The sequence below is a fragment of the Dermacentor variabilis genome, chromosome 3 (genome assembly GCF_050947875.1).
Source record: "Dermacentor variabilis isolate Ectoservices chromosome 3, ASM5094787v1, whole genome shotgun sequence".
NCBI lineage: Eukaryota > Metazoa > Arthropoda > Arachnida > Ixodida > Ixodidae > Dermacentor > Dermacentor variabilis.
Window position 1 is genome coordinate 188,602,421 of NC_134570.1, and position 14,169 is coordinate 188,616,589.

At 46.2% G+C, this 14,169-nt stretch overlaps 1 protein-coding gene across 1 annotated transcript in view; it reads right to left on the reverse strand.

Moving 5' to 3' along the window:
* The window catches only part of LOC142576569 (monocarboxylate transporter 3-like), a 129,063-nt gene that overhangs the window by 2,983 nt on the left and 111,911 nt on the right, over positions 1-14,169 (reverse strand). Inside the window, exon 4 of the mRNA XM_075686745.1 lies at positions 8,408-9,358. Within this exon, the coding sequence (XP_075542860.1) occupies positions 8,408-9,358 (951 nt within the window). The remainder of the gene's footprint in view (positions 1-8,407; positions 9,359-14,169) is intronic.

Genomic DNA, 14,169 nt, shown 5'->3' on the forward strand with positions numbered 1-14,169 from the left:
CGACATGCTACGCGATAAGAAAGGCGTTGCCGACTAGTTGCGCAACAGACGTCACCGATTTTCTCCTTCACGATATCGTTCTCCACCACGGTGCACCTCGACAGTTACTTACAGACCGCGGCCTCTCGTTCTTGTCTCGAGTTGTCGACGACCCCCTCCGCTCTTGTGCCACTGAGCAGAAGCTGTACACCGCCTACCACCCACAAACGAACGATCTTACGGAAAGTCTCAACCGAACAATCACCGAGATGCTGTCGATGTGTCTGCAGTGATCACCGCTACTGGGATGCCACGTTGGCATACGTGACGTTCGCGCATAACTCGTCCCGACATTACCCCACAGGATATTCACCCTTCTATCGTTTATTTTTTTACCCGCCGTGGTTGCTCAGTGGCTATGGCGTTGGGCTGCTGAGCACGAGGTCGCGGGAGCGAATCTCGGCCACGGCGGCCGCATCTCGAAGGGGGCGAAAACACCACTGTACTTAGATTTAGGTGCACGTTAAAGAACCGCAGGTGATCGAAATTTCCGGAGTCCTCCACTACGGCGTGCCTCATAGTCAGAAAGTGGTTTTGGCAGGTAAAATGCAATTTTTTAATTATCTTTTATTTGGTCGCGACCTCACATTGCCGTTTGACACCTTTCTCCCTTCTGCGCCACGTGTTGCAACTGAGTACACCCGTGAAGTCATCGATCGCGCTCACATGACACGTCAAGTCGCCCGGTCTCGTTCATTAGCTTCGCAGCATATACAAAAAGAGCGCTATGACCAGTGCGATCGCGATGTTAAGTTCACGCCAGGTGCTTGGGTGCTCCTTTGTTGTCTGGTTGGGCTCTCCCAGAAGCTTCTCTCCCGCTACACAGGGCCTTATGAAGTCCTACGTCAAGTTAACGACGTAAATTACGAGATTTCGCGGCTACAGTTTGATGCATCCTCAAGTCCGACGCCTGTTGATGTCGTGTACGTTTCGCGGCTGACGTCATATTTCACTCGCAATTCTTCGCCTACCATGCGCCGAGACGGCGCTTCAACGCCCGGGGGCCCTGTTACGGAAGGATGAAAGAAGAGAGAGGAAGAAGAAGATCGCGATACGCTGGCTGCTGCGTATTGTTGGTGATCAGCCATCTTAACTACTCTGACTTATCTTGTATATGAATTGTAAATACAGTCTTTCTATACTCCCAACATCCCCGTAACAATATGTTTCGTGTACAAACCATTAAAATAAAGCTTCTGGCATATGCAGACGATGTGGCTGTATGCTTCACTAATATAGACAGGATCGAGGCATCTATAAGTATTGTGAAAAGGTTTCGTTAGGTCACGGGCAGCTATGTACACTGGGGGCAGTGCCTTGGGTTCTTGCAGGGGGAAGCGGCTTGGGTTCTGACACTTCCAACAAGGTATAGTGTGGGTCAAAATCCCTGGCAAATATCTGTGTGCCGCGCTCGATGCTTACAAAGAAAATGAAAAATATTGGCGAAAGGAAACAAGAGCAGTTAAAGATAAAGCAAACAGGTGGATGACGTGACATCTCTCGATATTGGCCCGGACCACTGTATCTATCCTATTCTTTGTGTCGAAGCTTTGCCGCACATTGTAAGTGTTGCGCTGCTCCACGGTGAATCTGCAGAAAAGGCATGGTGTCTTTGCCCCGCTTGAGTGGGTGTCTACTTGGCAGTGCTTTAGTCGCACGAATTTATTAAGGTGAAAGTCTAAAGTGGCTAGTTGGAATGACTCATACCCCAAAAAGCGGCGTCTGGTCCAGTGATACAAAAAAGCAGATGAGTAGACGAGATAATATAATCTGGAATGGCTCATAAGCCCAAATTAAGTAAATATACAATGGCTGAATATCAGTAAGGACCCGAAAGAAAAAAAGGACGAATGAAAGAAAGAGAATATCAAGATCCGGAATGCTTCACATCCCCGTAAACAAGCAAAGATGCCATGGCTCAATATGAAAGCAAAAACTAAAGAAAGAACGAAAGAAGAAAGAAAGTATGAAAAATATCCAGAAAGAAGAATGCAAGAAGGAAAGAGAGAAGATGGAAAGAAAGAGAGAACGAAAGAAAGAACGAAAATACCTATAGATAGAGCATTAGGTGTTTCCATGTTTCGTTGAGGAGATAGACCCACAGCGCACTACGTTTACTTCACTCTGCAGCTCGTTATGCCTTGCAAAAGTCTGACCTCTCCGATCGGATAACTTAATGAATTAGCACGTGTGATTTCACCTTCACGTGCTGCATGAGTGTACCATGCCACTGATTTCTTCTCAGGGTGCAGGATGGGGGTGTGGGTTTGAAGAACTGTTTTTGCAAGAGGTGGTAAACCGTTTTATTTGCCGAAGTCTAACTGACCCTTTCCTGCGAAGTGTGATTTAGGTGAGGCTCAAATTTGCATTACCCAAACTTGTAGCGGTAACCTATACTATGTGGCGCCCAATTTGTGGTTATTTAGAAGTGCTAACAAGCGCGCGGTTCTTGGCTGCACGTTTTCTCAATAAATATTTGCTTTCGGCTGCTGAAAAAGATTTATAGGAATGTGCGTCATCTAGTATTGCCAAGGATTAGGTGCAGGGCCATTTACAGTGCGGGCCAAGGTACGGATGTCTTGAAACAAGTGAAAGGAATGGAGATTAGTCGAGGAGAAAATATTTTTAGACAACGTACTAACACATCGCCAGATAGAACAATTTTAGAATAACAGATTTTTTTCTCTACCGTGTGGCTCACAGTGTCTTATCTGTAAGAAACCGGAGACCATTGATCCTGTTTTTCGTCACTTTTGGGACGGGTGTATTTCTGAAGCGCTCTACGACTGCAAAAGAACGTTCCACTAGATCTATATGATACACAAGTTCTGAACATCAGCAGTGACGACAAAGTACCCTACGATTTAATATTTACTGTGACTCAAGCGTGGCCCACCCAGCTCTTGTTTATGCAACTTTAGCACATTCAACTTTTTTGTAGAAGCGGAAAAGTGGCATCAGTGTGTTCCTGTCTGGCTGTAAAGGATAGACACTTGATGACAACGCTTAGGGAATATTAAGCGACAACGCCAGCCAAGCTAAACAGAGGGTTCAAACTGTAATACAACTTGATATTGTTTGCTGCGCGGTTTTAATGCGAATAGCATTGTTTATCTGCTTCAGCTGTATTGCGCCTGCCTGCCAACTTGTCTGTCTGCCTGTCCGCCTAAACCGACCCAGTGGCCCAAGTTTGGCCACTAGGTATGTGATCCTGGCCTTGACGCGTCGTGGTCGTTCCATTGTCGTCATTCCAGCCTTTTAATATCTCACTCTCGTCATGCCGTCGTCGTTCCGCTTTCTATTCGGACCGAGTAGCCCAAGGTCAGTAATAGCTTGGGCGTCATGTCGTAGTGGTCTTCATGCCTTCGGGTTCCTTGCATCGTCGTCATTCTAGCTTTGCTACCCTAATCTTGTCATATACCATCGTCGCCGTCACGCCATCAGCGTCCTGCACGCGTCTTGCAATCGTTGTCACACCGCTGTAGTGATGTCGTCATGGTCGTTCAATCGCCTTTATTTCAGCTTCATAACCTGACTCGTTATGCTGCCGTCGTCACTCCTTATACCACGGAGTGGCCCAAGTTGTTTCATAGCTTGGGCCACTAGGTAGGCTGTTCGCGGTTGGAATCCCTTTCTGTTTGTTGCGTGTTTGTCATTCTAAGCTTTGTCATTCGATTGTCGTCATGCCGTCGTCATCACGCCATTGTCATCACACAGTCGTCGTCACGCTGCAGTTTTATCACTGCCATCACTTCAGTAATGCCTTCCCATAATCATGCAGTCGTGGTCATATGCCTTCCTCGTACTGAAGTGATGACGCTGTCATTGCACTATCGTCATCACTTCAGTTTCTTCATCCCATTGTCGTCATGCTGTTGTCGTCATACCAACTTCGTCGGTCCACCCACGTCATTCCTTATTCCTCATTTTATTGTAATCATGTTGTCCTCATTCAATCATGGTTATGCCGCCGCTGTGCTGCCATCGACGCAACTGCGTCGTCGTCATACTTCATATATTCGTTGTCATACAATTGTCGTCATACCGTCTTGGTCGGGCCAGCCTCATCATTCCCACTTTTTCATCAAGTTTTTCGTCACACCATCGTCGTCGTACAGTAGTCATCATCTCAGTGTTATGTCGTCACCATCACGTTATCGATATATCATCGCAATAATTTAAATAACGCTTCTCATGGTCGTCATGCTGTCGTTGTTATAGGCGTTTGTCGTTTGATGGACGTCATTCTTTCTTCGTAAATCCAGCGTCACTGAGTCTGCGTCATAAATACTTGGTCATGCCTCCACGTGATGCCTCCACGCCTTGGCAAGCGAGTCTCTTTGGAAATCGGGACGATATCGGAGTATGTGGCATATAGCTGCATTAACGAAAGGCTTGTGATTACCACTACACGTGTTCCATAAACGTGACTTTAGGAATATGATCTGTCTCTACATAGTTCGATTGCTATTCCCATTAACACCGGCATTCTTCGTGAGGTGAGTTCTGGCGTAATTTTTCTTTTGTATTTTGGTTAACGTGTAATGCGTTAACGTGTTAACGCGGGCAATCTCTTTAGGAATTTTGATGATATAGTAAAAGCCGCGGAAGAAATCGAAACTGACCGGTACATTACCCAGAGCAGCCACGCTACCTTCATTTGAAGTAGTGATGAAACGATTCAGAGGTTCCATTTATAACTAGGGTTGAAGTTCGAAGGGCCATGCAAGACATGACCCGGGGAAAAGCGGCAGGAGAAAATGGATTAACAATCGCTTTAATAAGAGATGGAGAATATCTTACGCTTGAAAAAACTTGCAGCCCTTTGTACGCAATGCCTCACGGCTTCAAGTGTACGAGAGACAAGAAAGAATGTCAGCTATACACTAATTCATAAGGAAGGAGACTCTGAAAAATTGAAGAATTATAGACCGATTAGCTTCCTTGCTGTATTGTAAAAAATATTAATCAAGATAATTTCCTATAGAATCAGGGCAACACTTAACTTCAGTGAACTGATAGAACAGGTTGGGTCAGGAAGGAATATTATACAATGGACCACATTCACGTCATCAATGGTGTAATTGACAAATGTGCGGAGTACAGTCAGCATCTCTATGTGGCTTTCGTGGATTACGAAAATGTATTTTATACAGTTGAGATACCAGCAGCCATAAGGGAATTGCGTAATCAAGGAGTACAGGAGGCATACGTGAATATTTCCGAAAATATCTTCAAAGAGTCCAAAGCTACTTTGGTTCTCCACATAAAAAGTAGAAAGTTACCTACAAAAAACGCTCAGGCAAGGAGACACAATCTCTTCAATTTTATTCACTGCATGCTTAGAAGACGTATTCGAGCTATAAGAATGGGCTGAGAAGGAAGGATAAACGGCGAATATGTAAGCAGCCTTTGGTTTGCAGATGACATTGCCCTGTTCAGTACCAGTGGGGATTATTCGCAACCTATGATTGAGGACCTTAATTGAGAAAGTGTAAGAGTACGGTCGAAGATTAATATGCAGAAGACAAATATAATGTTCAGTAGCCTGGCAAGGGAACAACAATTCAGGATCGCCAATCAGCTTCTAGATTCTATAATGGAGTACATTTATCCAGGCCAGTTATTCACAGGGGACCCTGATCATGAGAATGAAATTTACAGAACAATACAAGTGGGTTAGAGTGCATACGCCATGCATTGCCAAATAATGACTGGGAGCTTACCACTGTCGTTGAAAAGGCAGGTGCTAACATGTACTTCACCGGTATTAGCAAATGGGGCAGAAACGTGGAGGGTAACAAAGAAGCTCCAGAACAAGTTAAAGACCGTGCAAAGATCGACGGAACGAAAAATTTTACGCATAATGTTAAGAGACAGGAAGAGAGCGGTGTGGATCAGGGAGCAAACGAGTATAGCCTAAATTCAGACTGACATTCAGAGAAATAAATGCAGCTGGGCAGGTCATGTGACGCGCAGGTTAGATACCCGGTGGACGACTTGGGTTACAGAATGAGTGCCAAGAGAAGGGAAGCGCAGTCGAGGACGGCGGAAAACTAGGTGGATGGATGAAATGAGGACATTTGCAGGCGCAAGTTAGAATCAGCTAGCGCAACACAGGGGTAACTTGAGATCGCAGGGAGAGGCCTCTGTCCTGAAGTGGACATAAAATAGGCTGAAGAAGAAATGAGGATCTCGAACGTGGTGCATTATGCACATATTTGCTAAGGTAACATGACTCCACCACGCCATGGCTTGAATTTCGCAGCTGCACCATGAAAGAGAGGAAGGGAAATGGAGGGCTCCAATTTTCATTAGTAATAACCCTATAAAGCCAACAGAGAATGTAACCAAGGAAAGCATTGATAAACGTATTTGCACCTTGTTAATTGAAGTCTAGAAATGATAAGACAAAGAGGAATGAAAGTGGGCGGAAAAACAACTTGCCGCCGCTGGGAGTCGAACCCACAACCACGCAATACGCGTGTGCTGTGCTACTGCCGTGGATGTTCTCACGTCCGCTTTGTTCCTGCACCGTGCGTCATAACAAGCGAAATTTTGCAGGTAAATGGCAAACCTTTTTTAGGTGTGTATCGCGATTTCACAATCTGTTTATTCTCGCGTTATACGATTCCGCCCTGAAAAGGCGGACGACCTGCCACCGATAATATTATTGCGAACATCTTTCTCTGGCTCTTTCACAAATTTTCGTGTTGGGTGATCGAACTGTCACTGCCGATATGGAGGAGCAAACGGCGGGCACCATCGCTCGATGGAGTTGCAGGGCGCACACTCACGTGATGCCTATTGATCTAGATCTTTTGGTGTCCGGTCCGATAACCCTTGAATGCTGGCGTGGAGTTCGCGGGAAGGATAGCCGTTATCTTCTCGCGCCGCCCTTTCCCACTGTGGCGGCTGCAGGATAGCGTACTTCCATGCTGGCCATCGCACCGCTCGAGACAACACAGGTGTGACGAATTGACTTACGTGTAAAGCCACCTATACTGCTGCGGGAGATCTGCTGGTTAACGACTCTCCTCTCTACGAGATTACGCAATAAAGCATCCTAGGCTACATAAATAACCGAGCTGCAGCAAACATACACCTTCACGCGAATCATTCCAGAAACGTATTAACACTGATCATACTTGGATCAGAATATTTAAATATATATTAGGACCCTGTTTCATATTAGACAGCATTAGTTTGGGCGCCCGAAACCACCCACGTACGCAACGCGTGAGGTCGTGCGTACTCAGCGAAGCACGCGTGCATAAAGCGGTTATAGTTGGCTGGACGCAAAAGTTGAGAAAGGGATTGTTGACTTGGACGCGCAGAAGCCGGTAGTGTGCTGCCATATGCGGGCTGCTCAGCGCCGCCATATGCCAGCTTCTGAAACTGTATATGCCAGCTTCTGAAATCACGCCGCTTTGCTGGGCGTTGGGATGCCGGCAGCACGAGCAATGCTGCAGCGTCAGCTGGCCAATTAGACTGTTTGCGAGTGAAGCTGGAGGTGAGGAGGCGGTCTGACAAGGGCACGATATCGACGACGACGGCCCTCGGCGTACGCAAGGCGTGGGCAGACTGACAAGGGCGCACACAGTTTCAAACTTCTAACTGCTGTCACGGCTAAAAAAGACAAACAAGAAATGGAGGCGTGATACGTGACGTAAAGGTCACGTGATTCTTTGGCGTGAAGAAGATTGGGGAAGCATGTCGGTCGTGGGCTGTGGTCGGCTCAACGGGAGGGGGGCTCCACTGCGGGTAGGATAGCTTGCTACCAGGCATCAGCGCCTCGCAAAAGTTAATTTTTGTCTCACACGCTGAGAAAAAAACAACAAGAACTTTAAAATGCTTGTTCTAGATTGCTCGCCAGATAGCGATTTGAAATTTCTAGTGTATAATCAAAATTTACGTTGAGTTTTTAATGGTGAGGGGCACACTAGAATGTCAAAATTGGAACGGAAGAGAACGGGCGATGACTTTAAACTCTTTATTGATTTAATTTGGATTTTGGCTTTACTTACATATAATTCGCCCAACAGCGGACATACTCAGTTGTCTTTGACGTGACGCTGCTCGCTTGACTACATTCTATTATTTGCAGTGAATGCGCGAGTATGATGGATCAGGCTAGTGTACGCGTTCGAAAAACCGATGTTCGGTTTTGCGTCACACGATTGGCCTAGATTGAACTACGCCGCGATATCGGCGCAGCCTGGACAATCACGTGAGGCGAACCGAACGTCGGCTTTTCGAATGCCTAGAAGATAGTGGCACAGCAACGCTCATGCGCAGCTATGACCGACCATAGGCTGACTGTGGTTAGCGCATATTTCATCTCACCGTTTACGTGAAGGCGGCTTACCAATGACTGATGGGCTGCACAGTTGCACAGGGATAAGAAGCAAGCCAGATGCTGCCATGCACACCGGGACTTGGTCGGCACCGAAGAACTCCGTCATTATCGAGCAGCGTAGCGAGCTTGTCGTGGCTACAAACATCACGAGGATGGCGTCAATGGCCAAGTACGGCACCGACCACCCGGCGTGCGGCACCATACCGTAGAAGAGCGCCGTGAGCGTAAAGCACGTGGCTGCCATGGTCGGGCGGCCCACGAAGCCCATATCGGCTACGAGGGGAAGCGCGACGTAGCCGATAATTTCCAGCACGGTGGCGTAGGTAACCGCCATGTCGGCGTCAGACTGTGGAGCCCCCTTATCAACTGCGTAGCTGTCGATTGTCTCTAGGAAGACGTTGTAGCCGTAGATCTCGACCACTGCGCCGATAGCGACTACGTAGAAGCTTGGCGCCTTCAAGATAGAAAATTTTTCAAGGAAAGGCATTGGCTCTTCTTCATCCTCTATGTCTTCAGGAATTTTCGGTGGTAGCGTGTAGGGTGGTAGAATTGCTCGTTCGAGACTGTGCTTTGGAGCTGCAACGCCTTTGTCTTTATCAATGTCCCTCGCAGAAGTTACGGAGTCCGCTCGATGAGTACCGAGAGTCCATAGTGAAACGCACGATTGGCGAGCGGCGATCTTGCACGATGCCCTTCGATAAGCTTCATTCTTTTTTTCCACTCGCGCTCGCATCCAAAGCCAAAACGCCACAGCCATGACGTGCATGGCCAAAGCGCTGTAAACGAAGAGGGTTCCGCGGAGGCCGTACTTCTCGCTCAGAAAGGAGAGCAGCGAGGGAAATGCGAAGGCGCACACTGTGGTTCCGGCGTCCCGGATACCGCTGGCTGCACCCAGATACTTGTCGAAGTGCATGCCCAGGACGACCATCAGGCTCACCAGGACAATCCCTGCGCCCGCTCCTGTAAGGGTCGCGCGGAAAGTGAGAGCTGAGCAGCCATCGTGATCGGTTAAAACTACGATTGCGATTTTAGAACGCATACGATCGCAAACAGTCATGTGTCCACGGCTCGTTGAATCGACGTCTCACTGCGCCATTTTTTTTACCATTAAGCCAAGATGAAACAACGACACCTTTTGTTTTCTACTTTTGCACGGAACCTTGCCGTATTATTGTATAGGCGGTAGCCCTGATGAAGCTTATGCCTTGAATGTGCACGATAAATGTCATATGTGCTTGCTCTGCCTTTTCTTGGGACTGTGCGGACTATTGTGGTTTCATGCAAAACAAATGCCATCGGCAACAAGCTTGGTCCGAAAAACAAGCATCACTTAGCGCAGTTTATGCATGCACTGTCATAACCCGCGAATTGCACATAAACGCAAAAAAAAGAGTTATCTGCCGCCCCGGTGTAAATTACTATTTTGCGAACACCATCGGCGACGATATCTATATCAGAGTTTGCCTTCTGAGTGCCAAAGAACAGCTTAGACAGTAGAAGGGCTAATAATTTTTAGGAGAGAAAAAAACTTGACACTTTAACCGAGAAGTCAAAACTACGAGCCTACTTTTTTTTTAATGATGTACTTGTGTACAGCAGAATCGCGCTACTGGGCTGATCGCTGTACGTTACATTTATTAATTCCCTATGCAACATATTCAGTAAATAAGAACGGTTCTTGGCAGAAGCAACAGCAGTAACTCCATGAGTTGATTTGAGTTGACCTCAACTCAACTAACTTCATGCTCCGCAGCAGCCACGCACACCGGCATTAGAACGCTGAAAAGATCTTATTCACTCAAACAGCATCACCAACATTCCCATACAGCGGTGACACCAGGATTAAGGGTTCGTATTCTGCTAATAAAAAGGATACTTCCTCGGTTTTACGCACAACACCATGATCTGATTATGCCGCACGCCATAGTGGGTGATTCTGGATATACTTTAGCCACCTGGGCTTCTATTACCGTGCACGCAACTTTAAGTACGTGAGCGTTCTTCTTTAATAATTCCCCCAATCGGAATACGGCCACTGTGGACAAAGCTACCTCGGCGGATGCCCGGTTACGGAGCTCATAAAGCGGCGGCAGGCGTTCCTGACCTTGAGCCGTCGACAAGCTGCAGCAGTAACCGTAGGACGTGCTGGAAAGTGTCGGAAAAAGGTGACAGACATCAGTCTAATATAAGGCATTGTGCTACGATGGCTGTGTTGTAGTGCAAGGGGCCTCAGACTGAGCACAGTTAGTGTTTTGGTGGAGAGGGATTAAATGAAGGGGGAACATTTTTTGATAGTAATTTATACGGATGCCACACACCGCACCTCTTTCCCGTATGTTCACTGCTTTTGAGATTTCCTACATGTTTTCTGCATAGAACGCGTCTTGGGCATCTAGCGGCGATACGCTCCGCAAAGAACAATCATTGGCGCAGCAAAAGTCCGAGTTCATCCATCAACCTTTCTCTGGAAAATACTTATTGCGATTTTGGACTGACCCATGTCGTCGGCGCGGTTTTCGAGGCTGTCATCTAATTCTTGCCATACACTGGACTAGCTTTGGGACACTTATTATTATTCGCTGTTCTAGTTTTGTCACCTCCGCATTCGTCGCCAATGCCAACATTTTTTTTCTCTCTCTCTTTACTCCCAATTTACTTCCTCAATGCTGCGTAGAAGGTCAGAAAGTTTATTCAGGCCAACATCTGTTTTCCATCATGATAAATCGGTCTCGCTTTCTCTGTTTCCTGAAAGTGCACTAACAATAGGGCTCTCATATTTTACACAAATGAGAACAAGCTGATGTTAAGGTCACATATTCTTCACCTAATATACAAGAAGTGTACAAAACATTATGACGCGCTGTGTGACATGCGCATCCTATTAAAGTCTAAATCAACATTGGCCACAAGCTCATGAAGTAACAGTTGCGATGGAAAGTGTTTTCACAACAATGCATAAGTCGCTGCGTATTTATAAAAAAAAGGGATCCTTAACGAATCAGGACAAACGCAACACTACGCCATGCACTGTAACGATAAGATTGCGCAAGAAATATTTGCACTTCTTTGTTGGTAACTTAACAAAATTGGAAATGTAGAAAGTTTTCAGCAATATAATGCACATTTTCTTTTATTTATCCAAAAGAGCCTATCCGTCTTAACATACAGGTGAGGAGAATAATAAGAACTCACTGATGCTACCTGGGCGATCGAAATTGTGACACTGTGGTTGTCGCTGCACTTATAGAAATTCAAGCTTGAAATTGTTGAACAACAGCTCCGAGACACAATATGAATTAACGATAAAGCAGTTATTCCAGAAGTCTAATCAAGTGACAATGAAACAAAAGCTATGCGGCCGTTTCGCAATTCGTACCGTTTCGTCCTGTGACCGCAATTGCTGCGGTTCCTTGCCATTTGCTTTTGGTTTTATCACATAAACTCTTTTTATATTTGAAATACTGAACTAGGTTGAACTATAAAGCTAGGTCGCTAGACAAAATTGGCAAAACACTCGGGACGCCTCATTTTTCGTTTGACCTTATTCCGTCGCGCACACAGTTCAGCCATGAATCGGAGTAACACATGTTCACCTGACCGTAAGTGAGCTAGTACGTGCGCACTGTTCACTTACACACGCACACAAATGTATAGAGGTAGGCAGCTGTCCTTCACAGCCGCTGCCTCTTATTCCAGTTCATCCCCTACCTCTCTCGTCTGTCCCACCCTGTCTTCATGTCTGTATCGCTCTCCTTATATATATATATATATATATATATATATATATATATATATAAATTTAGCAAACACAGGTTATGCCACGGTACTCCCCAGCTGAAAAATCGATCCAATTGTAGATTTAAAAAAGCATGCCTTATTAGTTTTAAAGAAGCGCACACAAATACAGTGTTCGCATGCGAATAGAGATCTTAATTCATTAATAAAAATTGAGTTTGTTATAAAACTAGAAAAGTAATTTGGTTAGAATAACCCTCAACCATGCGTTGCGCAACTAGTTTAATATGAATACGAAATTCAGGCATGATTAGAAATATACCTTCGTTTTATTTAGGTGTTTAAAGTGCCAGAACCACAATTTCATTATTACACAGGCCGTAGTGGGGGACTTCGGTATAAAGTTGACCACCAGGTGATATTTAATGTGCTTCAAATGCACGGGAACAGGGCAATTTTTCATTTCCTCTCCATCGAAATGCGGCCGCGAGCTATGGAAAGAAGAATGATGGGTGTAACGTTAAGGGATAAGAAAAGAGCAGATTGGGTGAGGGAACAAACGCGAGTTAATGACATCTTAGTTGAAAGCAAGAAAAAGAAATGGGGGGGGGGCATGGGCAGTACATGTAATGAGGAGGGAAGATAACCGATGGTCATTAAGGGTTACGGGCTGGATTCCAAGGGAAGGGAAGCGTAGCAGGCGGCGGCAGAAAGTTGGGTGGGCGGATGAGATTAAGAAGTTTGCAGGGACGACATGGCCTCAATTAGTACATGACCGGGGTTGTTGGAGAAGTATAGAAGACGCCTTTCCCCTGCAGTGGGCCTAATCAGGCTGATGATGATGATGATGAAATGCGGCCCCCGCGGTCGGAATTTGATCTTGCGAGCTCCTGCTTAACAGCACCGCACGATAGCCGCTAAGCCGCCGTCACGGGTAAATGTCCGTTTATCTGTCGAACTTACGTTTGTAGACGCATTTACTAAGCGCGTACCAAGAATTCAGTTGAAAACAAGGACGTTAAACCTATGTGTTTCACAATGGCTTCTATATTACCTTGAGAAGAAATGGAGTATCCAGGTCTCATGTTTTCTTGGGCCGCCTCAGTGTTTTAAAGGAGGGAAAATGACGAAGTGCTTCTCGGCGTAGTATTGTCTTTCGAAAACGGCGAGGTCAGCGGCGACCGCTTTCAGGAAACGGATCGGGCTATAAACTGACCGCCACATCGAAGGCACTCACGTCTACTCGTTCAGCAGCGAGGACCCTCCCGAAGACGATGACTTCGAACTTGTGTGGAGACGCAAGGCGAAGAGGAGGGACACGAAAACCTCTTCGTTCTCCAGTACACGAAATGTTGGGCCCTCGTGGAGTCCCGACGCCAACACCATCCTGTTTATGCTTGTGATACCCAGTGGTAGCATGAAGCGGCTTGACAGGCAATCTGCCTCAATTCAGCTGGAGACCGTGGTGCCAAACTAAATCGCGGTCATTGAAGAGAACACACTCAAAATTGTAATGGCGGTTGATGTCCAGCATGCGGGTGCTCTTAGAGTTCTGCGCAAAGTAACAGGTCTTTATGCCATGCAGATGCTCTCACGCATCCCCCTGAGCATTGATGTCATCACCGCTGTAATATTTATTTATTTATTGGTACCTCAAATACCCCATTTGGGGTTTTACGTGAGGGGTGGGCATATTAAGATCATATTTTCAATGAATGCCTTGAACGATGAATGACTGCCGTGGTGCACCGCTTCAGCAGGTAGATGATTCCAGTCTTTCGTTGTTTGAACGAAGAAAGAGTTAAGATGAGCGGAGGTGCGAGCTGGAGGGCGATAAACAGCCTTTGAATGGCTATGACGGGATGAAGTGCGGTGCGCAGGCGTGATGTCACTCTGATGAAGTAGTGAGTGATAAAATTTGTAAAAGAGGCACAGTCTTGCTTTTTTGCGGTGCTGCTCGAGGGTTGGAAGGTTCAGAGATGATTTAAGTTTAGTAACGCTAGTAGCGTAAGAGTAGTCAGAATGAATAATCCTTG